The following is a 26681-nucleotide window of genomic DNA, read 5'->3' as shown; positions in this document are numbered from 1 at the left end:
GGTGCAAACAGCTGGTTTCAGCCTCCCAGTACAGCACCACTTCAGGGCAGGACCACCAGCATCTCAGACATTGCCACTGTATCCCTGCTATCACATAGGCCTGTGCCCACTCATTCATCTCCAGCCTTGCATCTGATCTGGGAGGCAAGCCTTGGCCCCTTACCAGGGAGACCACAGCTCCAACCAGGTCTTCAGAGTGCCATCAAACAGCAGATTGTCCCCAGGGCTCAAGAAGCAGAAGAGGACCTTCTCAGAAGCAGGGACTGAGGTGTGCACAGTCTCTCCCTGCCCACAAGACAGTTTTAGAAAGCAGACAGGGAAGGGAAAGCCTTGCCTAGAAATCACACAGCATGAGTTAGAAACCACACAGGACTAAGAGTAGAAGAGTCTTTATTGCTTTGGTTTCTTACAAGTGAGATATATGCACCCAGACTTGCTGCTAGAAGAAAACCATGTTGCTTGCAGCACAGCACAGGGGATGCAAGGACACTGGGCACAGAAGTTTCAGTCTCTCTGACTTCTCCCAGGCACCAGGGAAGAGAGACCCTAGAAAAGTATGGCAGCTGCCAGCTCAGGAAGTAAAGGTTTGTGTAAAAGGTTATTGCTACCAACCTCTGCTCCTCTAGGAAAGATCAGAACAACCCAAGGCAGGTATTAAGAGCCAGAAAACCAAGTGGCATCAGCACTGACCCCAAGTGAAGCTTTTATTCTCCTTAGCTGGGAAGAACCCAGAGCAAAGATGCTTCTTGCATAAAGCTGAGCACTCCCCAAGCCCCTCCTCACCCATAGCTGAGCCAGCACTACTCTGCTCATTGAGGACATGCTGGGCACCTCCACATTACTCATTCAAGGCACTGCCCGGGGCAGAGAGGCCTTCACATCCTCCATCTCAAGAGGTCCAGCAGCATCTCGCGACACCGACACACTACTGCCTCCCTTGCTCATCCTCTGAGCGCAAAAAAGAGGGAGAACAACTTCCTGGCCCCTCTCCCTTTGGGGCAGCTCAGCGCCTTCTCCTTCCATTCTTCCAGTCTCTGGGAATAGGCGCTGTGAGAATGCTCGCATACCTGATTGAACCACACAGAAAATAAAGCCAGAGACTAGGAACAAAATAACACAAAACCAGAACAAAAGTTAGAGTGAGGCCCCAGCCCAGACACCCCACCAGAAAGCCAAAGGGCACATCAGCAGAGGAGCTGTGGCCAAGCCAGCTGGCAACTGGCACTCAGGCATCCACCAGCGTCAGCCCATCATGCAGGGCACGCTTCCACATGTAATAGGTGGAACGGGCTGTGAGTGGGAAGCGGGCACTGAACTCCTTGTAGGTTGGGAAGTTCTTCGACTCAAAGCGCTGCTGCAGGAACAGCTTGGCCTGTGCCTTGAACTGGGCAGTGGCAATCACATCCATCACAAACATGCGGCTGTTGGCTCTGTCTGACATGGCATAGCCCGAAATGGTAGTGTTGCACGGGATGGCAGGCACTGGCTTATCTATGTGCTTGGTGGCTCCCTCCACTCGGCACTGGGGCTTGAGGCCTGGCTCCACTCTCGGAGGCACCAGGGAAGCCACACGGTTCAATGGCTGGCTGGAGCTAGTCCAGGGCAGGCGATGCTGCCCAATAGCCTTGCCACTGCCCTTCCAAAACCAGTAGGCTGTGGAGGAGAGAGATGGGTAGCGCAAGCGGTACTTGCAGAACGGCAGCTGCCATTGCTGGACCTGCCTCCTGGCCACATCTCGCAACTGCATTCTCCAGCACAGAGAAGGCTTGAGCTGCAGGAGACTCCTGGGCGCTGGCCGGTCTCCATTTCGTCTCTTCCTAACAGGCACGCTGTTTGGCTTCAACTGCAGGAATGGCTTTCCTATAGGTAGAGTTTTCTGGTTATCCAATGGTGACTGGGGGTGTTTGAAGTTGGGGTTCTCCTTGATTGCTTTTCTTCGCCAGTTGTAGTAAGTGGACCTGGAGATGCCAGGGAAGCTGCGTTTGAAGCACCTGTAAGGCACCAGAGTGTTCATAGAAATGCATTTCTCTAAGTAGGATTTGGCTCCCTGCATGAAGATTCCTGCTTGTATGGGGTCTAGGGAAGGACTCTGGGATCTTAAGCTCGCCTGTGAATTAGCTGGCTCATTCACATCAGCCTTTTTTGGGACATCCCTGTGAAGCTCCTGCAACCTGTGAACCTCAGACAGAGCAGAAGCATCACCACTGACCATGCTCTGCATCTCATGCTTCCAGGCATAGTATGTGGATCGGGAGATTTCTGGAAACATTTGTCGGAAGTGCTGGAGGGGGATTATATTGCCCTCCTGAAAGCAGGACTGAAGGAAGTGTTTAGCTGCAAACCTGGCAGCCGCTTTCTGCCGGTGTTCACGAGACTGGCGCTTCCAGCGGTAGAAGGTGCTCTTGGTAATGCTGTACCGGTCACGCAGGTTAGAATAGGTCAGCTGGGGGTCACTGTTCAGCAGCTCAAGGGTCTTCATGGGCTGGACAGGAGGCTCTGGTGAAGGTGCTGTGGGTTCTAGTTCCTCCAGGCCAACCACAGCCACAAAGTACTGCGCTTTGAAGACCTGCCGAGAGAGCTGCTGCCCCGACCACATGATGTGGAGCGTGGAGGTTTGCGGGCCACACTTTCTGGGCCGGATGAGCCGGTTGAAATAGGGACGGATCTTCAAGTTGCTCATGGGATAGATAGAGTAGATGTTACACTGCAGTACTGAGGCAAGGGCATAGACATGCCACATGTTGGCAAAGGTGCCAGGGAAACAGGTAGCTTTGATATCAGCATCGAAGATGGCCTCCAGGATAGCCATGGGAAGGCTGGTCATCTCCGGGGTCTCTTCAGTGCAGAGGGAGTAGCGGGCAGCCTGCAGCATCACTTTGGAATCAATCATGCCATTCAAGTAGTATTGCTTGTGCAGCAGCATCTCCACGACGGTACGCACTTGCAGCTCCAGGCTGAGGCTGGGGTTGCCCCAGAGCAGCACACTGGCAGCCTCAAAGAGGCGGTTTCCCTCACCTTTGCAAACGAGAGGCAGCATGTTACTTGGGGCATCCTCAGGATAGAGGCTCCTGGCTACCCGGTCAACCTCTAGCTCGTCTTGGAACTGACTCCCACAATAGCCAGGCAGGGAGAAAGATGACAGGGTCCGTTCCGCCTCCAGTGCAGCACTGGTGAGACCCTCCAGGCCAAAGCATTCAGTGGCTTCTTGTAGCTCCTGCAGCACAGACTGCACCAGCTGGTGCCGCTGGATCATCCTGAAGGATGGCAAAAAGAAAGACTTCACTAGAGATGAAAACAGTGTACAGTACAGACTGCCAGGGGCCTGGCCTCCAGGTCCAGCTCCTGCCCAAAGAACAGGATAGGGGAAAAGGTAGAGGAAAGGCCACTGCTCACCCCTCCACCCACACTCCCAAGGACAAAAGGAGGAAGCCTGGGTCCTCACAGGCAGACCTGGGACCGGGACATGAGCTCAGCTTGCTCTCCAGTGACCTCTGTGGGCAGCACACATTGCACACATCCTCCACATGTCTCAAGTGAAACTAAGGAGTGACTGCATCCATTGGGGTGGGAAACCACATCACCTCCCACCCCTGCACGCCTGGCTTTGTGCCTGGCATCACTCCTACACCCACCTCCCCCACCAGTACCTCCATCCTTTCCATTTTACCATTCCCCTACCAGCACCGTGAGAGAAGGGTTTCTCTCAAAGGGAAAACATTTGTCACCTCTGCAGGAAGGGACCTGTGACAGAATCACACTGCATGCCGATATGGAGGATCCTGGCTCAAACTGTTCAAGCTCAGCAGAAGAAGGAGCAAGGAGCTTGTCCCCTCCCTCAGAGGGGAGCACTGCAGCTGCAACCATTGCATGCACTGAAAACTGCCGTAACAGAACCTGGGATGGGAGGAAGAGACAGAGCCAGCCGAAGCCACAGTTACTGCTGCCTGAGCTGACACTAGATGTCACTTGGTGCTCAGCAGACACACACTACCAGCCAAACAGAAGTCACAAAAGGAGGGCTTCTACTAGATGAGCTACAGGGCAGGAGGCAACCCGAAAGTGCAGACAGAGTGTGAGCACTGAGTGGGTAGTTCAGAGGCTGTATGGAGCCCTCCTCCCTGTCTGAGCTGGTCCCAGTCCTGTCCTCCCTCCCTCTGCATGCCAGTTCCCACTCATGCAATACAAAGAGTCAAATCTGCCTTCTCCTTTTTGTCCAGCTTTTAGACACCTCTATGGCTCTGCCCCCACCACTCCCAAGGGCTTTCATGATGGCTGCGCACTCTTTAGCCTATGGTCCAGCTTCATCAGTGCAGCCCTCTTCAGCATCCTTTCACCACCAGCGTGCCCAGTCCCTCCCACTTGAGCCAGTTTTCTCCAGAGGACCACAACACTCAAATAAGAATCACAATCTCCTCCATTTTCTCCTAAGGTTTATTCCCATACTGCCCCCAACATGTAGGGCATCACTTTGCAGCCTACTCAATTCACATCCCAGCCTGAGCCCACCTTCTCACACTTCACAGATATCATTATGCACTCACAGCTCCGTGGAGAGATGGGCAACAGCAGGGCCAGGCAGGAAAAGCAGGAGCTCAATAAAACAGATATCCTGCCTGACCTCTCCCAATTCTTAGCCCTGCTGCAGATATGGTTATTATTGCTGTAGCATCTACCATACCCCATGACCAAACCACAAACAAAATGAGGTACCAAAGAATCCCATGGACACATACAGGCTCTTCACCACAAGGAGCCTCTCTGCTGCTGCTGCCCCTTGCCTTTAGTCAGACTACAGGTAGTCACCATATCCAGTCACTTCCCCTGCTCCAAACTCCTCCAAGATCTCCTGCATGTCAGAGGCCAGAACCGTCTTACAGCTGCTCCCACAGCTGTGGGGCATCAGTTATCAGAGGCAAACACAGGAGAATGCACACAGCTGTGAAGCAGAGAAGATAAACTGTCCTAAAATCCTGGTCTGAGGAAGTATGGGGTTGTCACTTCAGGTCAGGTGTGTATTGTTATTCTCCTGGAAGTTCAGAGAAGTTTACAAATATTTTGACTAAGCCTGTGGTAATATGTGCTTGAGGAGCTGAAGCAAAGGCATCCCTCAGGAGAGCTGTAGGGCTGACAAAGCCCAAGTCCTCCTTCTCTGGGGCCTGTCAAACCCTTTAGGGCCAGCTGCCTCTCTCTGTAGCAGCCACTCCTTCCCCTTTCAGCAGCCACAGCATGCCACTGTCCCACCAGCAGAGCCAGGAAAGGCAAGACAGGCTTTTTTTCCCCTGGAGAGGGTGAGGAGCTGACATAGGCTAGGGAGCATCAGCAACAACCCTGGTCTTTATGTCCTTGGGGCATTTCCCACCCCCTTACAGCTTGGGGGAGACATAGGGAGGGAGAGCTGGGGGCACAGGACTTAAGCCTTTTCTTCAGTGACAACTCCACAGCTTCAATGTCACTGCCAGCTCCTGCTGCCCAGAGCAATCCTAAGGCAAAACCCACAGCTGAAATGATGGAGCAGGGCTTGGGTAAATCAGAAGCAGAAGTCAGACAGGCTGGGGGGCTTGGTTCGTTGCCAGATCAAACCCAGGCAGCTCTCAACACAGGGGACCTGCTACAAAGGGAACACTTCTCCCCGCACACCCCCAGGGAAGCCAGCTGAACACGACAGACAAGTGCTCACTAAACTGCCTCAGCACCAAGAGGTAACCCAGGGAGCTTTTCACAGCAGATAAAAGAGGTTTTACCTAACCTGGCTGCTTTTGCATTGTAACAGATAAGGAAACACTTGAAGATCACGTTCCCTCACCTAAACTGATGGGCTGGTGGCATCCAGTAGTGCAAGTTCCCCCAGCCAGTCCCAAAAAACGCTCCCACCAGCAGGAATCTTGGAGACTTCAGCTCCTGCCGCCCGGGCTGCCCGGCAGCATTGGCACCTCGCAGGAGCAGGGGTGTCCATGCCTCCCAGCCCAGCTGGGTTAGGTGGCTCGCTTCCCAGCCCCAGCTGCGGGCTCAGGGCACCCCATCGGTAAAGGCTCTCATTTGACCGTACAGCAGGAGCACAGAGGCAGTAGTCTCCAGGAGCTATCTAGGCTTGAAATATCACCGGGGGAGTTTCAGTGGGTGAGTAGCACTGGCAGCTCGGGCAGCCTGCTCAGTCTGCCAATACCCACACGGCCACCGAAGCCCGTGAACATCGCTCGCCGGGAGAGAGAAAAGCCTGGGACCCACCTTCACCTAGGCCGAAGCGCTGCAGCCAAGCCCAGCTTCGGCCGCCCCTCGGGCAGAGGCACTGACCGCTGGGGTGCGGGCGGTGCCTGACAGCCGCCCCCAGCCCCGGGCACCCGTGAGCGCGCACCCGCGGTCGCTCTCGCCTCTCCCGAAGGCGGCGGAGGCGGCTCCGTGAGGCCGCCCCGGGACAGGGACAGCCCCGCACCCTGAGTGGGAGCACGGGCGGCCGCTCCTCTCGCCGGGAGACAAAAGGGCGCACAGCCCCCGAGCGAGGGAGAGGCCGCCGGTGCCCGGGCAGCTGCCGAGCAGAGACGCAGGACAGGACAGGACGCCCGCCTGCCGGGAGAAGGTGCCGGCACGGCGGTACAGCTCTCAGGGCCCGGGTTAGGAAGGGACGGCACGGAACCGCAGCCCCGACGGCGCCCGGCACAGCTCCGCACTCACCTGGCTCCGCGGGTCAAGTCACGCCCCACCCGCGCCCTGAGCCGCCCCACACCTTTAAGGGCGGCGGCAGGAAGCGGCGCGGAGTCGCGGCCGCCCCGGTGCCAGCCCCGCAGTGACCCCCGGGAGCGTGCAGCCGCGTGCGGCGCCGGGCCGGGCCGAGCCGGGCCGGGCCGCCCCTCCCCGCCGGCCCCTGCCCTCCCCTCCCCCGCCAGGAAGCGGGCCATCCCCGCCGCCCCGGCCCAGATGAAAGCGGAGCGGGCTGGGGGTCACTTCCAAAGCTAAAGTGATAATGGCCATTGTCCCGCCGCTGCCGCGCTTAAAGGGCCCGCCGCCTCAGGCCGCCCTGCCCTGCTGCGCCCCGGCGAGCCCCGGCACCCTGCGCCGCACAGCATCCTCCCTCCCCACAGCCCATCCGGGATTGCAGCCCCACGGCGGGTGGCAGAGCCCACGGGGGCCGCGGGGTGGGGGCTGGGCGCCTGTGGGGAGCGCCCCTCGTGTCCCATGGGAAGCAGGCAGGTCCCGTGTGGGTGTCACTGCAGCCCTGGGGTTGGCACATTCTATGTGTGTCTGCCCACACTCCTTGCTTGTTCCTGAGGAGGCTGCAGTCCTTCCATTCTGCTAGCTAGGAGATAGCCTTTCCTTTCCCCTCCCCAAGTGATGCCCTTTACCCGTCAAGGCCAGGCTGGTGGGACCCCTGGCCTCCTAAGGCAGATGAAGATCAGCTGTATTGCTCTTCAAAACTTTCTCATTTGTGAGAGGCACCCAAATGACAGCAGCCTTTTCCCTGTCCTCGGTTCTGGGCAGCCTCCTGAACAGCCTTGCATCTGCCTGCCCATGCCTGGGCCCTCCATGGAGCTGCCTTCTTCCCCACTCTGTCTGCCCCACTGTCTCCCCAGCCTAATCTCGGGGCCGAGGTCCCCCTCCTTAACTCCTGCTTTCACAATGGGTTCATCCTGTCCCTCAGGCATCACGTGAGGCTGTGCAAACAGCAGGCCCATCAGGCACCTCACTCCAGCATCGCTAAACTGCCAACACCAGCTCCACCCCATAGCCTCTTCACTCATCCAGAGCCCTAGAGCTTCCTCCAGGACCTGTCTCATCCCAAGTTACACCACCCCAAAATAGGACCCTAAGGAGCCCATCTGCTCTTACGTGTGAGGGCAGGGCACGTTTTAACAACAGAGGTCAGAGTTTGGTCAACAGGGAAGACTTGGGCTCTTTGCTGTCTGGTCTTGGTGTGTCTCCTGTGTGTGTAGCTCTGGTTGCAGGCAGCAAGTAGTTTTCTCTCCGCACAACCCCCTCAAACCCAGTGAGGGGCAGAAAGTAATTCCTGATGCCAGAGACTTCCCGCGACGCCCTTGGGGAACCTCACCTTGGCACTCATTTCTACTGCAGCATTTGGTAATGAGAGGGCATGAGGGATCACCACATATGGGACTCTTGTGCAATTCAGGAAGAAACTAAACACAGATGTTTCAAACAGGGTAAATATGCCCAGCTCCCTCTCCTGCTGCTTTCCCTTCCACATCAGTCCAGGAGCAAGCATTGCCGCACAAATCAAGGCATACCTTCACTGCTCAGAAGCACATACCCCAGAGCATTTTTCCCACTTCTCTTGTCTCACATCTGAGCCCAGGAACGCAGGGGGATGCCAGGCAAGGAGGGTTTGACAGGAGGAATTGGCTCCCTGGAAGCTGTGAACTGGCTGCTTGACAGTCCTTCCAGCCTCAGTTAGGAGTCACTACCCCAGGTGATACTGAACTCCAGCCTTCCATGCTCACAGAGGTGACTCTCAATGGATACTAAGAAGCTACAGAGCAAGGAAGAGAGACCTAAACCATCCCTTGGCGAGCTTTTCCCCCCCTCAAGCAATCTTTTTTCTCTAAAGCCAGCTCTACTCTCGCTATCAACCCATCAAGTCCCAGCTCTTTCTCCTCTACCCCGCCCCTGTACCCCGCCCCTCACCCGGCAGGCTGGTGTTCATACCCACAGCTGCTGAGCTTCCTTTCTCATCCTTCATCCTTTTAACTTCTTTGGTTGCAAATGTAAAGTAGTGCTCACAGGACATTGAGACACTGGTAAATGCCAGAGTCAGCAGGGTCAGTGATTAACATAGGAGCTGGAAAACACACAAAGAGACAGCCTGGGCAGTTCTGTTATGCAGATGACTGCACACACACACCCTTCCAGCTTATAAACAAGTAGTTAACATTTTTCTGTTCCTTGAAGGAGTTAGGTGGGGGACCAGAGTACTTCCTGCTTTGCTGCAGGATGCTTCAGCATGACGGTAGGCCATGGAGACTGGCTGCCAGAAGCTTTTCTACCTGTTGTGCTTTAATCTGCCTGCTGCAGCCCAGTTTCTCTCAGACAAGACACACAGAAAAGGTGCAGAAATGTTCAGCTGCAGGGGGTCTCAGGCCACCATGTTTCTAGCCTTGCTGGAAGGCAGGTTTTACTGCTCCAAATTTGGGCCTGGAGTCTTCTTCCAGGTCAAGAGCAACCTCTGTGTTCAGCAGACAAACTTCTTGTTGACTTGAACCTTATGAGGAAGGGTGTCTCAAGGACTTGGTGCTATGTTCTTGTATAATAAGGTAGGGCTTCCTCTGGTTCTGTCACTGAATGTGACAATCTTGACAGTGCCACACATGGGGACAACATTTAAACACTCAGTTATGCACCCCATCAGGAAGGTTCCCCAGTTCTGCCTCCACTGCCACCTAGGGGACCTCCAGGAGTGGAGGGAGTCAGAGCACCCTACCCACTGCAGGGCTGTCCATGGCTGGACCAGAGGAGACTATTCAGATAGGATGGGATATGACTGAAACACCTGGGGCAGCCAAATGCCATTTGGGGCAGGTCAGACTGTGAGCCAGTTGCCAAAACCACCTCTAGAATTGGAATAGGTTGACTCAAACTAATCTATGATCCACTTATGATCTATACATGGGCTAAACTGACATGTCCATCCTCTTAAAGCCCTTGCTGTGACTTTGCTTCTATTTTTCCCATCTTTCTCCCTCCAGAGCACTGCAGAATCTGAATCTGAGTGCTGTCATCCTTCTGAGAAGTCAGGGGAGCTGGGACTGCTGAGGGGCTGACAGAAATGAGAGCATGAGGGTCCTAAGTGTGCTGTCTTGGCTGGGTTTCTCTCCTGTGCCTGGCATTGCTCTACAAGGAAAGCAATGAGCAGAACTTGCAGTCTGAATTGGCAACAGAAATAGGGTTGCTACAGCTGCAATATACCCACCAGTCTTAGGGGAAAGGAATGTCAAGTGGTTCTGGTGTGATTGTACCCAACAGGGAACTGGAAAACATGGAGTGCGCACCAATTTTTGTAGTAACTTGTTCAAGGTGAATGACAGAAGTCCTGTTTTGGGGTTCATATCATCTGGTACTTCTCATTCCCAGACCTGAAACCACCTCTGAACCCACTACCTCATGCCTGTGCTGAAGCCCTTAAAGTGATGATCAGAGAGACTGACTGTTGGGCTCTGTGTAGAGGTCCTGTTAGGCATCCTTCTGTCTGTGCATGCCCTGGGCAGTGCTGGATGCCAGCAGACAGTGGATTTTATTCAGTTCTGCTCACATCACACTGAGAGGGAAGGTGACAAACTGCAAGGAGTTTTCAGCCAAAAGCAATATTGCTGGAGTCATTGAATTATAATAGGAGACGTTGTGAGGAGAAATTCTATTTGGTGATGCTGAAGTAAGAACTGGCAGGCAGTGACATGGAGTGCATCAACCTCAGTGAGCGAGAGCAGTTTACAGGAGTGACTTCAGCCACGTGACTGAGGACAGAGGGGTGGCACAGTGGGCAGAAGTATGTGGCCTGAACTTTAGGACAGTTTGGTGGCAAGGCCCAGCCAGGAGTTTCATCTCCCAAGGGAAGTGGGGAACTGACCTACGTATTAGATCCCACCTTGGACAAGAGACTGAGTCTCTCCCATACCCTGTTGCCCTCCTCCTTTGAAGTGACTAAGAGCTCAGGGTCATTCCCCTTCCTCCAGCACCCCTCAGTGCTGCCTCCTTCCCATCCTTTAAAGAACACCCAGAGCCCTCAATGCTGTTCTCTCTGACCTAAGAGCCCTTCTTGTGGGACCAGGGAACCTAAGTGCTGTCTCCTGAGAGTCACCCAGAGTACCGTGTCCCTCTCCTAATGGTGACTGCCTCCCAGTTCATCTTCTGGATGCTGTTCAGCACTGACCAGTCTAATGCATCATGAGTGCACAGGGGAGCTAGGTCTGCCTGTCTCTTGCCCTGGGATACCAGAGCCCTGACAGTAGGTCGCATCTCTAATTCACTTCTGCTCAGCTCGGGACTGTTTTGCCTTCTGGCTTCTGTCCAGCTGGCCTCCCTCTTCCTTCTCACTCTGTGAGATTGGAGGGAAAGTTTAAAATTGGTCTTGGCACTGTGCACTTGTTTCCCGATGCCCCATGAGGCTCCCTGGCACATAGGAGGAAATCAAACATGAAGCACTAAGTGCGGTACCAAAGCACCAAGCAAGGACCAGGAGTCTTGGCCATATCCTGGGGTCCTGGCCATGGGTGGCAGGGATGGGGGAGAGCTGGGAACTGCAGGAGATTCAAAGTCAAGATCAAAGCATTTCCCTCTGAAGCCCTAACACTGTCCTCCCCTCCCACTTGCACATAAAAGCACTCTGCCCTCAGCGGGCTCTCCACTGGGGAGGGTGGGTGGAGGAGGGGTCTGCTTTCCCCCTCGTTTTTCCTGTGTTGCTAATAATTCTTCTCGTAGGTGAAATGATGAAAATCCTTCACCTCTCGTCCCCCATGCCTTCTTCTTACCCAGATCCAAAGGGCCTCAAGCCGTTTCAATGGCTATGAGTTCATGGCAGACCTAGCCTGCTTTGGGGTGTTACCAGCCGATACCAGCATGGGGGAGATGCAACAAGAAAAGCCTTTGAAGTGTACAGTAGAAAGACACTGTTAGAGGCAAAGCACAAGGAAGGAGGATTGAAAAGAAAGCAGAGCAGTTTGGCCCACAGGAGGGGGAAAGGCTAATTAAGGCACAGAGTGTGGAGAAGGAAAAGGCAGAATCATTAAGATATCCCAGCAGGAGCCCATGGTGTGGCTCCATGGAGGTTTAAGCCATGCTGAGCCTGGCCTCTGCTAGTTGCCTCCCTCTGTTCCCCATTCCCACCCTTCGCTTTGGGGTGGCACAGAAGTGTGTGAGGGACTCTCTCAACTAATTCAGGTTGCTGGTCCAGCTGAAAATTAGTTGGTTTATTTCATACCGTAATGCAGACAGAGCTGAAACTGAGGGTAGCAGCCTTCATTACCTCTCCCTTACTAATGATCTGACAGAGGGCTAAAGCTTGGAGGTGATCCCAAACTGAAGAAGCTGCAAACTCCAGTGAGGATGGGCACATATGAAGAGACTAGAAACTGGAAACATGGGCAGGAAATGGTGGATTTGGTTTTGGAAAGCCCAGGAAGGGGATAATCTTCTGGCAGTGCTTCATTATGCAACATCACACAAAGCCAGCTGCATTAAGAAAGACCTGTGAAAGAGGGAAAGCAAGCTGCAGAGTCAAGGGTGCAGTTCTGTGTTTCTGTGATCAGACAGCTGCTGCTTCCTTCAGAGAACACCCAGAGCCACTTGCCCCTCAAAGACAGCGAAAAATGGCTTTGTCAGGCTTCTCCCTACATCCCAGCTACGGACCAACAGGCAGAGAGGGACCACAGGGAAATGGGAACACAGAGGGTACCGCTGTGGGTCTGGGGGTGCAGGAGGATCTGGCTTTTCTCACTGGTCCAGGACAGGGCAAAAATGCATCTAACAGCAGGCAGGGGAGGATGGGGGATGGGATGTTTCACACCTAGCAAGCAGGAGCAAATGGGGCTGGATTTAAATACCACAAGGAATTCACTCACACTGCCTCAAGGAGTCCAGGACCTAGCAAGCCATGCCCAGCTTTCTCTTCCCTGGATTCATGGCACTTTAGTGACAGGTTAGCAATGCAGAGGGGTTTCTCTAGGGTCTGTAGCTAGTCAGGGAGCTGAGATATGGCCCTTCAGTGCAAACATAAACCCCTGCTCAAGTTGTGATTCCCCAGTCCTTTCCCAAGCCCTGCCCCCAGGCACACACACTGGAATGGCCATGGTGTTTGCTGGGGGAGAAACGTGAGAAGTAGAGCTGGAGTGCTGTAAAAGATGTAAATGTTTCTGTGCTGAGAGCACAGAGTGTCTAGGGCATAGCCTCCAAGGGGGGATGGAGAGTCACCGAGAAGGCACTTATCTTTTGTTCTTGATCTTGGCTGACTTAGGAGGGTTCCCAGGAAAAATCCTGAAGCTGATACACTAAAGGGAGCTCACTTGTGCTTTATCAGGTGGTGGTCATGGGGTGACAGGGACAGAACAAAGGGCAGGGAGGAGGAACAGGTAGGAGGAAGGGCTTGGGATAGGCAGTTCTAGCCATCTCAGATCCTCTGGCTCCCTTGGTGCTGAGAAGTCATTTCTTCAGTTGGGAAGGGAAGGGGAGGAATATCCCCTTGTCATAAAGTGGACAAGAGAGCAAAGGAGTCAGTTCAGTCCCGGTAAGTACTGAAAAGATGACACACATAATTGCCACAGCTGCAGTACTGCACCGTGAGAGGATGTGACTGCCTGGGAGCAACAGTTGCCCAGGTCTGATGCAACAGCTGAGAAAAAAACCCAATTCTTTTAACATAAAAATTAGTCATCGCTGAGGTCAGGTTTTCAGAGGGCTGATCTCTGCCCTCTGAAGCTTAAGCTTTAGGTATGACTGATAGCATTGTGAATGCAGTAAAAGAGCTGAGAGAAGGAGATGAGGACAAGGAGAAAGGGACACTGCTTAGGGACAGGGCCATTTACTGAGGAAACAGATTGATGTGTCTTCTTGCATCCCTGAGTACGTACATATGCTCTGATTTTGTGTATTGAAGTATCTGGACCACTGAGCAGGTAGAAGCAGAGCAAAGATGAAGGAGGATGAGGGAAGAGAAAGAGGGCTGGGAGGCAGGGAACTGGGAGAAGAACAAAGCTACTTGGTGTACAGGAAGGGGTATGTGCAGAATCCCAAAAGCTCTGCAGAAGAAATGGCATCAACAGGGTGGTAGGTGTGAGACACAAAAGGAAGGGATGCAAACTCATAGGATCCCTCATCCCTTATCATCAGACTTGTCCAGAAACTTACTTGCTTTGAAACATTTCACAACCCAGAATTCCAGGTTATGAAACCAGAAGTCAGCCCAAATCTGGAAAAAAATAATTGTTGGTTTCTGTATGAAACTTGGGATCGCTGAGAAGCCAGAGAGAGTCCATTCACTGGCGCAGCCCATTGCTGCTTTCTTGAAGTCCCTCCCTACCCTCTGCCTGGGGTTTCGTGCTGCCCCACTCCAGTTCATGCAGGAGAGTGGGGAGCACACACCGCCGTTCACCATCACGGTGGGAATCGCTGCCTTATCCCAAGGTCTCCACTTGAGAAATCCCCTGCAGTGGCCACCACAAGTTGTGTGTCCTTTCGAAGCAACCTGAAACTTCACTGCTGACCCCAAAATAAGCCAAACATGCAGAACCAGTGCCAGTCCTCCTTTCTTGTGTCCCCTGTGACAGGTGGACAGTACCCGCTGCCCAGGGGAACCGTCCCTCAGCCTCTGGGATCCCCAGAGGGAGCAGGTCGCGCCCGCCCAGCTCCTTCCTCAGGGGAAGAGGGGTAGTGCCTGGTTTCTGCAGCCCTGCTGCCTGTGGCTCGGCCCTGGAGCGTGCCCGGCAGCCACGGGCCGGCTGTGTGAGGGGGCGGATGGGGTGGAGGTGCGGGACGGGAGCGCACCCACGGCACCGGGATCCCCCGCCAGGTCCCTTTTCCTGGGGACGCCTCAGGTTTCGCCCTCCCCGCATAAACTCACACGCCGCCGCCAGGGGGTGCTGTGCCCGTGGTGAGGGCGGTGCCCCGCCAGGGGGCGCTCCTGCCGGGTCTCGCGCGGGAGGGGCGGTGCTGGCGGGCGGGATCTCTATGGTGACGCCGCACGCGGAAGCGCGCGGCTGATGCCGGGCGAGGAGAGCTGATGGATATTCCCATGTAGCGCCCGCGGGGGCGGTGCTTTCCCGGACGGTCCGGCGGGTCCGATGGCGGGTGGCAGCGGCAGCGCGGGGGGCGCCGGGACCGGCGGCCGGTGAGGAGGGACCGAACAGGCCGGGCTGGGGGCGCCTCCGCGGCCAGGGCGAGACGCGGCGGAGGGGAGGTGGAGTGGAATGGGAACCCCCGAGCTCACTGCCGGCCCCCGCGTGTCCCTCCGTTGCAGGGCTGTCCCCCGGCTGGACGGGCTGTTCCTGCGGCGGTTCCTGCGGCTGCTGGCCGTGCTCTTCCCCGGGTGGCCCTCCGCGAGCGCCCTCATGTTTCTGACTCTGCTCGGTGTCGCCTTGCTGGGTGGGCCGGGGTGGTGGGGATGGGGGGGCGGCATCCCACGGCTGCTCCCCGTGCTCCCCTGCTTGGCCTTGTCACCGCTGTCCTTCAATTCCTTCCTGTGCTTGCCTCCCTCCTCCAGAGCAGCTGGTTATTTACCAGGTCGGCGTCATCCCCAGCCAGTACTATGAGGTCCTAGGGAACAAAGATTTCTCCGGGTTCAAAACATTGACTGCCGTTGCCGTGACTCTGATCATAGTGAACTCCACGGTAAGACCAGAGGCTCAACATGTCTTGGGAGAGGAAGGGAAAGTTGCCCTTGGCTACCGTCATGATTCTGGTCACAAAGGATCTAAGTCTGCCCATGTCCAGCTAGGTAGATATGTGTGAGATGGATCACTAGTACAAACTGCTAGTTTTTATTTCATTTTGGGAAATGCTTGTTATTCTCACTTATCTCTTCCTGTCTTTCTCTTTGCCCTCATTCCAGCTAAAAAGCTTCGACCAGTTTATCTGCAACATGATGTACGTGAACTGGAGGAAATCCCTCACTGAATACCTCCACAGCTGCTACTTCCAAGGCCAGGTCTACTACAGCCTGCATGTGCTGCGTGAGGACATCGATAATCCGTAGGCTGCCTGCGGCTTTTTTCAGTATCTTGCTTGGCTTCTCCTGGACTGCTGTGCACCTTTTCCTGGCTTCTCTGTGTCTCTGGCTAGGGGCTTGAGCCCTAGAAGCTTTTACCATTTAGGCACAAATGCCCTCTTCTGCATTGGTGGTACCTGTTGCTGGGAACTCCTGTGACTGCTGGTCATGATGGTTTTAGGGGTAGGATGTTTCAGTTGCAAGGAATATGGATATCAATCAGAACAGGCACCTACTTCTAGTATAAAACATGCTGTCTGCAAACTCAACCCTTGGCACTCAGTGTGACGTTACAAAGGGCCTGGCTGAAGTCAGAGAGCAGTGCCTTTCTTGCCTTCACACAGCCAGTGCTTTAGGACAGTCCCTGTTCTGTTTGAACTTCAACCACCAGAGTCTGCAGCTGAACACAGTTCTGTTCAGTTGGGGTTTTAGTGGTTTTGACAACCCTTGGGAGTAACATCCAGGAAGGGCTTTGTTTTGCACTGTATGAGGGCTGCATTTCCCTTTTCCTGTTCCTCGGAAGGAAATGTCAGGAGTGACTCAAAATATGAGAGGAGGAGCATTCAGTCCCTCCCTGCTTGTCCCAGCCCACCCCAGCCGAAGTCCCTCTCCAATTTGCTTGGTGCACTGTTCTGCTTACTGCAGAGCTGCTGATCTTCCTGGGCTGTGCAGCAAAGGTCGAACACCTCCCTTCCTCACAACTGCATGTGGACCTTGGCCTTCCAGCCTGTCCTTGCACACAGGGCACTGCTGTTGTAGTTATACAGTTTGAAGAGTTAAAGATCCTACGTGAGACATCATGTGAGAAGTCACAGAATTACAGAATATTCTGAGGTAGAAGGGACGCACAAGGATCATTGAATTCAACTCTTAAGTGAATGGCTCATGCAGGAATCGAACTCATGGTGTTATTAGCACCATGCTCTAACCAACTGAGCCAATCTCAAGGTAGAGGCTTTTTTCCCCCCCTCTGGAATTTAAAGAAGTTATTATTAAATACTTGCTGAAAAACAAGAAATCAAAGGATAATGTTTTACGAACAGGTGTTTTGAGATTCCAGGCTTTCCTGTTCATTTCTGATGGTGTTTTGCAGTGGTAGCGGAGTTGTAAGGAGAGATGAAAAATCCATGCACCAAGGCATGCAGTGCTTCCCAGGAAGTGTAGTGCATTGGCCATAGCCTGCATGCCTGTCTTTTTCCTTGGAGGTGGAAGGGAAGTGGAGGACAGAGGCCCCTCACCACATGATTATTCTGGTCAAGTTTATTTTTAACCAGGGAATGTGTTCACACTGTGCAGTGAAATGCAGGAGATAACTGGGTCACTCTGCTCTGCAGCAATAGAGCCAGCTCTCTTGACCTTAGCAGACCAAATGTGTGAGATTACTGCAGAGTATTTCTCATTAACGCCTTGCTTCTGCTCCAACATCCAGTCTTATTGTTTAGTGTCTTTTTGGTGTCGCTGGAAAAATTCTCTTCAGCTTGCAATTTCTTGATGAGAATTTTTTCTCTGCATCTTAGAGAGAATGAAATAGAGAGATGAAGAGACCTCCCATTATGCAGTGCAAACCAAGCTGAGTGTTAGATGCGTGGAGTCATCCATCTCAAAGGAATGAAGAGTGCATTCTAAGTGACATACAAACACTTGCAGCACCTAACAGGGCATTTGAATTGATGTTTATGTGTTTTCATTACATGTTGCTTAATAGCTCGTAAAAAGCAATAGCCTCCCATGAGTCTGTAGCACATCTTAAATTACAACTTTATGGGAACAATTGCAGTCTGAGGAGAAAGAAAAAATTATGACTGTAAGGTCAGTCAGGGTGAGAGCTGCCCCAAACCTACATCCACTGCTGTTCCAGGGCTGCAAAAGATTTGAGATGAAAGTCATTGTAGTTGTATCTGCACTGAGAATAACCAGGGGTCCAGCCTTGCTCTTTATTCTGATCTCCAACATTCACAGTCACGTCCTTTCCACTTGGGCATAGCACAGCAGGCTGAAGTCTTTGTCCGTATACTCTGGGCAGATGAGGTGCCAAGGGAGTAAATATGTTGAAATTCTTCTAGTTACCCCAAGTGCAACTCCTGCTCAGTAGTGCAATAGGTGGGACTTGAAGGTCTGTCACCCGTGTGCCTGCTGCCAATGAGGTTCTCAATGAGGGTTGGTGTACTGCTGCCTGCTCTTGGGAGCTAGGGCAAGTGGAAGCACTTTCTTCCTTGCAGCAAAAGGACCTGCTACTGTGGAAGTGTGGCTTTGTGGCAGTGTTTGCAAATTTGCAACAGTTGACAAAGGCCTGTGCCGTAGCCAGTGCAAATGGCTCTCATGCCTGAAATGCAGGACCAGTACTGAAGGTCTGGGGGAGAGTCAGCAGTGTTTTGTAGTTTGGGGGTTGTTCCAGGAGAGGAGTAAAGGACAAGAATGCAGAGACCTTTAGCACAGAGTTGAGCAATGTTGTTGAAAGTGAAACAAAGGATTAATACAAGGAACAGGGTGAAAGTAACAGCAAGAGCTGTTCTTCCTGGGTGACAGGGAGGCCCTCTTAGTTTGGTCCTGCTGGGCCATGGAAACGGTCTCCTATGGGGGAGCAGAAGTCACAGCTGCAGGTCCCTCCCAGGCAGGGTCATTCACCTCACCCTGTCCTAAGTTCCCATAGTGAAACAGTCTGGCTTGTTCCCTTTTAGGGGTTTAGTACTGGTTCTTGCATCTAGGCTTTAACAGTGTCCACGGCTCTTTGTGTTGAGCAGGGACCAGCGCATCAGCCAGGATGTGGAGAGGTTCTGCAGGCAGCTCAGCTCCATGGCCAGCAAGCTCGTCATCTCACCTTTCACACTGGCCTACTACACACACCAGTGCTTTCACAGGTAAGGATGCATCCTGGCCATACTTTCATGCCTCTATCCTATGCTCTTTTTTGAAGCCTGGCACCCATGTTACAACTCCCCAGATGGATGTTTGTACACACAGATGAGTAGTCTCTGCACTCCAATGGGAATTCTGCCTTGGGGATACTGGGGTGTGCAGTGTTGGCTCCCAAACCTCTGTGAAAGCCAAGAGAGGTCACAACTGAGGTCTCTGATTGCTTGATACCAATGATGCAGGAATGTCCTTTTGCTTGGATTATTAGCTGACCTCTCTTTCTCCTTCTCTGTAGCACAGGCTGGCTAGGCCCAGTGAGCATCTTTGGATATTTTGTCATTGGGACGATTGCAAACAAACTATTGATGAGCCCAATTGTGTCTAAACTTGTGCAGCAGGAAAAACTGGAGGGCGATTTCAGGTGAGTCGCAGCTGAGCAGTGTTTTCACTGTTTCTTGGCAGCTCCTGTGAAAGCTACATTTTTGTCCCCATTCAGTGCTATGTATGCAGCTGCTTCTCTTGTCTGTGACTTTCCCCCCACTCAGAGAAACCTACCTGTGCAATCATGCTCCAAAGTCCGTGTACTGATGGACACTGCCCTTTGTCATGGCAGGCAGTGCCCTTGGTTCAGTCTCCCAGCTCAGTCTTCAGGCTGTTTGCCTGGTCATTGCTGATGCCTCTGCTATGGGTGTGTTGAAGAAAACTGAACGTGGAGCTTCACTGGGTGCAGATGCAAGTTCAGCGAACTGCATCTACTGACAGAAATCAGGTTTTTGCTTCACCACCACTTTCATTAAGTTCCCAAAATATCACAGTCTTTCCATATGCTCTGTAACTCACCTACTCTCCTTTTCTTTGCAGGGTTGGCTGGGTGTGTGGCAGGGGCTTTGCAGCTTTCCCCGGGGCTCAGGGTATTCAAGGACAGCAGCAGAAGCTGGTGTGGCAGAGGGAGCCTAGATCAGGGCAGTTGGTTGTGGTGATTCTGTATGGTCGAGATGCTGGACTAGCAGCAAACAGGACCAAGGGCTAAGAAGTTGTGAGCAGAGAGCAGGATACCAAACAAATGCACCATTGAGCTGGTCCAGAATGATGTCACCATGTGCTAAGCCTTGGTCTCTGGTGCCTTTTTGAGCCCGTTGAGTGCTTCTGTCAGGAACTGCCTCAGATCAGTGCTCTGACAGATGTAAGATGAGTTTCCTCTAGCAGGGGTTTTGGCTACATAATTAACTGAGCATTTGTGTATCATCATTATGTTTTTCTTGGTTATCCAGGTTCAAGCACATGCAGATTCGTGTCAATGCAGAACCAGCTGCTTTCTACAGGTTAGTAGTGTTCATTTCTTTATATCCTCATAAGGATCATCCCAGTTCAGGGCATCTTTGTTGTATTTATGTGTCCCACAGGAGCTCAGGTCCTGTTGCTGCAGCCAAAGCTTTCTGTCCCCTCCTTTCCACTGTAGCGTCATACAGCCCTGACATGTGTTCTTTGCATTCTGTGCATCATTTGCAGAAATAATCCACAAAAACTGGAGACAATTATTTTTCTTCTGCCTCCATTCTAACATCCCTAGAGGCCAGATACAGATTTGGTGCTGACTTAGAGACAATTGCTGATGTTTTGCCAGGTCCTTACCTGGAAGATTGATCGAAGTCTTATCGCATCTTGTTCCTCTGGGAACTTGTTACATGTTGCTAACATCCTGCTGTTGCTAACCTGCATTTCTTCTGTGGGTGTGCTGGCTGCTGCCTGGCCAACTTACCTCTGCTTGCTCCTCTTGGTCAGTCTGTGCTCTGACCCTCCCTGTGCTGTACTGCTGCTCTGCATTTGCTCAGTGCCATTTGCCCCAGAGCTGAGCACACAACTGGGAGCCCAGCAGCACCTCCTCGTTTAGTGATGCCCTGAAGTCTGCTGAGCTGCTGCTTTGTTCACAGAAATGTTGGGAACCCAGGAAAAGAGCCGTGATTTTCCTGTAGCTTGTTTTGGGGTGGCAGGAGGTTGTTGCTTCTCTCTTGTCACAAGTCTGCCCTTGCCCTGTGTGTTGTGAAATTGCACTTCTTCCAGGAATTAAGGCAAGTAGAAACTGTCATCTCTCTGGTCTTCTCTGCCTGTGATCTATATTTGTCTCCTTCGTGCTGTAATGACTGGGCATTTCAAGTGTTGTAGTGCTGTCTCCAAAGTGGTTTGATTCAAAATCACTGCTTTCATAAAGATTTATATTGACAGGTATGAAACTGATTTAAATAACTGAAATCAATCTTGGTTTGCACTGGCAAGTCTGAGTTATCTCTTTGTGGACTGGTTGATTCCTACTGGTTGATTAGAATTTTTTGTAATGGAGAAGATACTCTAATTGCATACCCTTATTTAAGCTGCAGTACTTTTCCTCACAATTTTGAATTGTTTTATTCTGTTACTAAGTAGAAAATGGAAAGTGAATTATACCAGAAAATAGAGTGTCTTACTTCAGTACAATCTGTTAGTAGGAAAGGTTAACTTTGTGAGAAACTAGAATTAAATTGAAATTCACAAAACCAGGCATTTTCATGGTATTCATCTTAATTAAAAATAAAGGAATTTTTTTAAAGGTTACATTCTTAGAGTCCTGCAAGAGGATGAACATGAAGCGAGTGGCTGGTTTTGACTGCTCAACTTCTCTAGCTGTTAAACCTTGTCCTCTTGCACCTGCCTGACCACTGTTTTGGTAAAGGAAGAAACAAAAGCTGAGCACTGTCACTTTTTTACTTTTTTTGTTTCTAAGCCTTTGGCAAACTTGCTTTAAAAGTGAAGTGAGTGGAAGGAAAAGAGGAAACCAATACAGGAATCTCTCTTCCTCTGCAACAGAAATAATAGCTCTGGTCCTTGGTGCCTTGCTTGCCTTTAACTCCTTGTGTCCAAGGTTTTGTCCTCTCTGAGTACATGGACAACAAAGATTGCTGTCAGTAGTTCAGTAGTTACCTGAACTGGGTTGTAGGACAATAAAGCCAAACTGAATTCTAGCAAGATGCATTTTTGAGAAAGAAAATGTATTTTTCTAAGACCTGAGAGTCTTCAGAAATGAGACTTAAAAAATCTTAATTTAGATGGTTTTGTGCAGCTTCTGGCCTTATCTAGTCAGGCCCTTCTGTTGCATGGACTGTGATGGGAGTGTGGGTATGTACTGAGCACAAGCCTGTGTTAGATGTCAGGGGCAATAGCTGCTGTGGTTATATCTCTGGAGTGAGATGTGGAGCTCTCTGCATTTTGCCACCTGAGGGCAGCCTAGGCCTTGTAAAACAGCAGAAGGAGCTGCTGCACTTGCTGAAGGTGGTGGTTTAGAGCTGAGATGTCTCCTTGCTACTGGCTCAGCCTGGCCATGGGAGCATCACTGCAAAATTGGCTGGTGGGTGACCCGATGGGGATAGCCCTGGAAAGGGGGAGTTATGGGGCTGGGGTCACCCCCACTGGGGTCTGCACTGCTCAGGACTTGTCTTTGACCCACTCCTGTGAAGTGGGAAATAGGAAGAGGTGACCCGGGGCTGCTGGCCATGTAGGCTGTGTGGGTTTATTATCACCTCCTGGACTCCCCTCTGCCCTCTCCTTTCTGGCTCTAGCTGTGTAGCGGTTCCATCCCAGTCTTCCACCCAGGCTCTGCTTGGGAAATGTGTTTGACCTGGGGTGTGCATTGCTCCGGACTCGGGCCTTGCAGACAGTGACCCTCCTCCTGTTTGCAATAGCAGCATCCACAGGCTCTGGGAGAGATTTGCAAGACTGCTTGTTTCAGCCAGTTTCTTTATGATGCTCTTCAGGAAGGTGCTCTTAGCTGTTCAGTTCCTGCTCAATGAAGAAGAGCTTGTTACTTGGAAGTGAAGGTGCCAGACTTGTTCCAAGCCTCCGTTTTAAAGCCCATGGGTCCTGGGATGTCTGTTGCAATCTTATTTTACAGGGCTGGGCGAGTGGAGCACATGCGCACGGACCGGAGGCTGCAGAGCCTGCTGCAGACCCAGAGAGAGCTGATAGGCAAGGAGCTGTGGCTATACAGTGAGTGGGGAGTTTGAGGGGTGAAGTGGGGTGTGTGGTAGCTCCATTGTGGTGGCCCACAGGCATGGGAACTCTACTGGTAGAGCATTTGGGTGGGTGCTGCGTTTTCCTCTCCCACCTCTTGCTGGTGCATGAAAGCCCTGAGGGTGAACAGAGGGTGTCTCCTGGAGTGCTAAATGGGAATCCTATTGTGTAAAAACCTCATAAAGAGGCAGAGCTGTGGAGAACCCAGGAATCTGGCTTTCTGGGGGGCAGGTGTTCAAAGGCCAGGAAAAGAGGGAAAGGCTTAAGCTTTGGGGAAGGAGAAGATGGTGTATGTGGTTGGAAGCTGTGGAAACTTCTTTCCTATAGAGCCTGTCCCTTAAGCATAGTTGTCCTCTGAAAATCTCCCTTCTCCCATTGTCAATGAGTCCAGGTTTTGGCTTTAAATGACCACTATAAAGACAGCTCTTCCTCATCTCAGAAGCGTAGTGAGCTTCTGAGCAATGTGTGGGAGGGAGAGCCCTGAACAGAGGTGTCTGTGGGAATTTGGGGTCTTAAGTCTTTCTGCCTGTTGTGTGCTCCGAGATACACTTCATGGAAAACAATCTCAACCCAGAGCTTCCTTTTTGCAATCCCTCCTGTTTACTGTGAGTCAGCCAGACCCCTGAAGCATAGAAACAAGCAGGCAAAGTGACTTTTGCCCCATGGTGGTTCCTGAGCTGTATGTCTGGAGGTTTCTCTGTTCAGGAGTCTGCCCCAAAGTGCTCTTTGCTTGGCAAATGAATTTTCACCCTAGTGCTTGTGCTGTCCTGTGAAATGAGTTCTTCTGCTCTGGTGCATCACAAAGGGCTGAGACAAGAACATGCGTATTCCTCTGGCTGGGCTCATGGGCCACATTTGAGCCTGGCTGGGACAGAGGTTCCTACTCTAACTTTTTATCTTCTCTCAATGTGTTTCTGCCCAGTTGGGATCAACACCTTTGACTATCTGGGTAGCATCCTGAGCTACGTGGTCATTGCCATTCCCATTTTTTCTGGGGTCTACAGTGACCTGAGTCCAACAGAGCTCAGTGCCCTTGTCAGCAAGGTGAGTTAAGGGTTATATCCCAGACTTCATTGTGGATGGTGAGCAGGCACTGAGGATGGAGGTTTCATATGGGGCTGGTGGCCCTGGGGCTGGATAGTTATGCAGCACTTGACCTTCAGGTTAGACTGTCCCTAGCCATGGTGTCATGGAAATGGGAGCTTGTAGCCAGCTGGTATATGATTAACCTGGGAGTGAGAGCTGTCAAGGTCACATCTACATAAGTGTTTACTAGCTCAGACCTGAGTGTCTAAAAAATAGCGAGATCAGAAAGTCTCTGGCTTTCAGCAGTGTGGGGGGATTGGGGTTTGCTCAGTGCTGCAGGTCTGCCCGTGGTGACCACAGCCACCAGCGAGGCCGAGCTGGCTTGCATTTGCCTTCCTGACCTGACTCGTTACCAGATACTCAAAACTGGCTTCTGACAGAGAATGCAGAATTAAAAATAGCTAAGTGAACACTGCTGGCTGAAACAGCCTCCTCTGAGCCGTATACGGTGCTGGTGGCATGGATCTGCGTGACTTAGGGCAAGTGTGCTGGACCCTGGGCTGGCCAGCAGGCACTCTGCAAATACCATCCCTGGTTGGCAGGACATGTGTCCACCTGGCAAGAACTGCTGCACTGAGCAGGGAAGCCCCGTTCCTTTCAAATGTGGTCATCTTCTGCTTCACTCCCACCACCATGGGTGACTTCACAACCTCTCATTGATCTTGCAAAGTCAGCTGACATGGCCAAATATGTGGACTCCTTGGCTGCCTCCTTGCAGTCTTGAAGTAAGGGACAGCACCCCAGCTCAGCACTGACCCTTACTCTGGCATGTGATTTCTCCCCAGAATGCTTTTGTTTCCATCTACCTCATTGGCTGCTTCAGCCAGCTCATAGATCTCTCCAGCACTGTGACCGATGTAGCTGGCTACACACACAGGTGAGCTTCTCTGTCAGCACATCTCTGGGAGAAAGGGAAGTGCAGGACAAGACTCTGCCCAAGACTCTGTGCTAAAAAAATAAGAAAAAATTGCTTGTGTGCAAACATGGGCACGTTTGGATATTGTGAGGAGGCTGCTGGAGTTGTCCATAGCATTCATGCAACCTCTTGTTTGTCTAGGATTGGTGAACTGCAGGAGACCTTGCTGAGCCTTGGCAGAAAAAAAAATGGTAACTACTCAGAAGCCAAAACGAGCTGGGATTTGGACGGGTGAGTCTCCTCTCAGCAACTGGCTGGCTTGCAGCTTACATGCCAGAGTGTGAGGCTGCTGTGGGATAGAGATGGCCCCTGCTGTCAGAATCTGTTGCACACAGTTGGTTGGAGCAGGCAGTGCTCACTGTGATTTGTTGTTCCTGGGGTGCGTGGGGCAAGGCTGCTGTCACAGAGACACAGGAGGTCTAAGGTGCCTGATTTTTGACAATCTCAGTGTGGTCACTTACCCCCAGATCTCTCCTCCTTTGTCTTGGTGGTGGCCCAGCAGCCATTTTGGGGAGGACCCAGCGCCAAGGGACACAGCTTTCCTTCTGGACCAAGTGACGCTTTCGGTGCCATCCTCTGGCAAGCTGCTCATCAAGGACTTGAGCCTCAGGATCTCACAAGGAAACAGTGTGATGATTGTGGGAAACACTGGTACAGGGAAGACATCTCTCCTGAGGGTCCTTGGAGGACTCTGGGAGAGCACGCGGGGTAAGGACTGCTACATGCTGCAGCCTTCTCTTTCTCAACCAAGGCTACTCTGAGTTTGGAAGGTGGTCTTGTGAGGCCAGTGCCACCTTGTGATGGTGAATGTGTCACTGATCCACTGATTGGAGCCATTCTGTGGCTATCACATTCTGTGGCTCTCATTGCTTTGTCCTGTGTTGCAAACACACTTTTGTGGGGATTTGTTGGCTACTTCATGGGACAGGACTACACAGGGGGCAGTGGGGAGTTGCTGGTATTGCAGGCTTGACTGAGTGTGTCTCTGTGCAGGGAGCATCAAGATGCTGACCTGCTTTGGCCCCCGGGGAGTGGTATTCCTACCACAGCGGCCCTTCTTCACTGACGGAAGCCTGCGTGAGCAGGTGAGCCCAGGGGCTGTCTCTACTCTGGCCTCAGCTCTGCTCCCAGCTGTGGTCATGCCCTGTGAACCTATATGGCGCAGATAGGCCTGCAAGAGGGAGGATGCCTGTGGCTGCTCTTTCCCTTGTGCCTGAGTTCATGCCACCCCCTTTGCATACCTGAAGGACTGTGTCCAGCTCCCTCAACATGGTTTCTTTTGCTCTGTTAAACAGGTGATCTATCCCCTGAAGGAGATCTATCCAGTTTCAGGTATGTGGAAATTCATTAGAGCAATTAACCAACCCTGTGGTGTCGGCTCACTGTCCTGTACTCAGTGTAGCTTCTCCCCTGCCATGGCCCATCAAGAACACTCATCTCTTTTGCTTTTGTTGCTCTGCTTTTCCCTACAAGATTTACCTTAGTGTATGTTAAGGTCAGCTCTGTGTACCCTCCCTTCTGGGAGGGAACATATTCACTTGATAAGAATTTACTCTCTGTACAATGAGAACAAGCTGGCCATGCTCTACCTGCTGTGCTAGACGTGATACATGTTGCTGTTGGGATACATCTGATCTGTCTGGCACAGTCTGACTTTGGGCAAGCCATGTTTGTCTTCATCTCATTTTCCATTCAACTCCATCTTTCACTGTTTCTCTTTTTCAAATGATATCCCAGGGCTTTGCATTCTCTTGAGGTTAGAATACATAGATCCTTTTTTCTTCCCTGCCCTCTTCCCAAGTCAGACCACATGAGGTCTGCCGTAGCTTGGAGATGTCCAGCAGTGTTATCTGCTGCTTTCAAACACTTGGGAGTCACAATCTTGCTGAGAGTAGCTACAGCCATCAGCTACTGTTGAGGCTGTTCAGCAGCTTCATAGAGGTCCATGGCAGATGCACAGCCCTTCTACTCAGGTTCCATAGATGCTGACTGTACCAGCTCAAATGTATATTCTGCTCCACAGCTGATTCACCCTGAGGTTTTTCTCATCCCACATAGCGTCCTTTTGCCGGCTACTACCTGAGCCCT

The 26681-nt window shown here is 52.1% G+C and overlaps 2 protein-coding genes across 10 annotated transcripts in view; one reads left to right on the top strand and one right to left on the bottom strand.

The window, feature by feature from the left end:
* Window positions 1-373: 373 nt before the first annotated feature.
* On the bottom strand, window positions 374-14866 carry VRTN (vertebrae development associated). Of its 3 annotated transcripts, XM_027720201.2 has the most exons (3): window positions 14555-14610; window positions 8656-8788; window positions 374-3254 (listed from the first exon to the last, which is right to left on the bottom strand). In XM_027720201.2, the coding sequence occupies exon 3, from the start codon at window positions 3251-3253 to the stop codon at window positions 1226-1228; it is 2028 nt and encodes a 675-aa protein (XP_027576002.1). In that variant the 5' UTR covers window position 3254; window positions 8656-8788; window positions 14555-14610; the 3' UTR covers window positions 374-1225. The 3 variants fall into 3 exon arrangements, with proteins under 3 accessions (XP_027576002.1, XP_027576000.1, XP_027576004.1); XM_027720199.2 differs by lacking the exon at window positions 8656-8788 and having other exon boundaries at window positions 14555-14866; XM_027720203.2 differs by lacking the exons at window positions 8656-8788; window positions 14555-14610 and adding an exon at window positions 6670-6774.
* Window positions 14671-26681, top strand: part of ABCD4 (ATP binding cassette subfamily D member 4) — a 30935-nt gene continuing 18924 nt past the window's right edge. For 4 of the 7 annotated variants that reach the window (XR_005566611.1, XM_027720211.2, XM_027720210.2 and 1 more), the window contains exons 1-14: window positions 14671-14821; window positions 14951-15075; window positions 15194-15321; window positions 15542-15681; window positions 18439-18555; window positions 18846-18971; window positions 19822-19872; window positions 22473-22567; window positions 23514-23635; window positions 24463-24554; window positions 24735-24824; window positions 25093-25301; window positions 25587-25678; window positions 25889-25925. Coding sequence is in view for 6 of the 7 variants with exons in the window: in XM_027720211.2 (XP_027576012.2) it covers window positions 14775-14821; window positions 14951-15075; window positions 15194-15321; window positions 15542-15681; window positions 18439-18555; window positions 18846-18971; window positions 19822-19872; window positions 22473-22567; window positions 23514-23635; window positions 24463-24554; window positions 24735-24824; window positions 25093-25301; window positions 25587-25678; window positions 25889-25925 (1471 nt within the window). In the remaining variant the exon portion in view is untranslated. The other 3 variants (XM_027720209.2, XM_027720212.2, XM_039389722.1) reach the window with 3 other exon arrangements.

This window comes from Pipra filicauda, unplaced genomic scaffold, assembly GCF_003945595.2.
Source record: "Pipra filicauda isolate LSUMZ 115617 unplaced genomic scaffold, ASM394559v2 scaffold75_size2874737_pilon, whole genome shotgun sequence".
NCBI classification, from domain to species: Eukaryota; Metazoa; Chordata; class Aves; order Passeriformes; family Pipridae; genus Pipra; species Pipra filicauda.
The sequence above is the reverse complement of the archived record's forward strand: the minus strand, read 5'-3'. Positions and strand labels throughout refer to the sequence as shown.

Bases quoted from the DNA above. Each gene is read 5' to 3' on its own strand.
- VRTN (XM_027720199.2), bottom strand. From the start codon at position 14,727: ATGGGAATATCCATCAGCTCTCCTCGCCCGGCATCAGCCGCGCGCTTC. The intron at 3,255-14,554 runs GTGAGTTTATGC...GCCATCCTTCAG, and splicing joins GCACCCCCTGGCGGCGGCGT to GATGATCCAGCGGCACCAGC.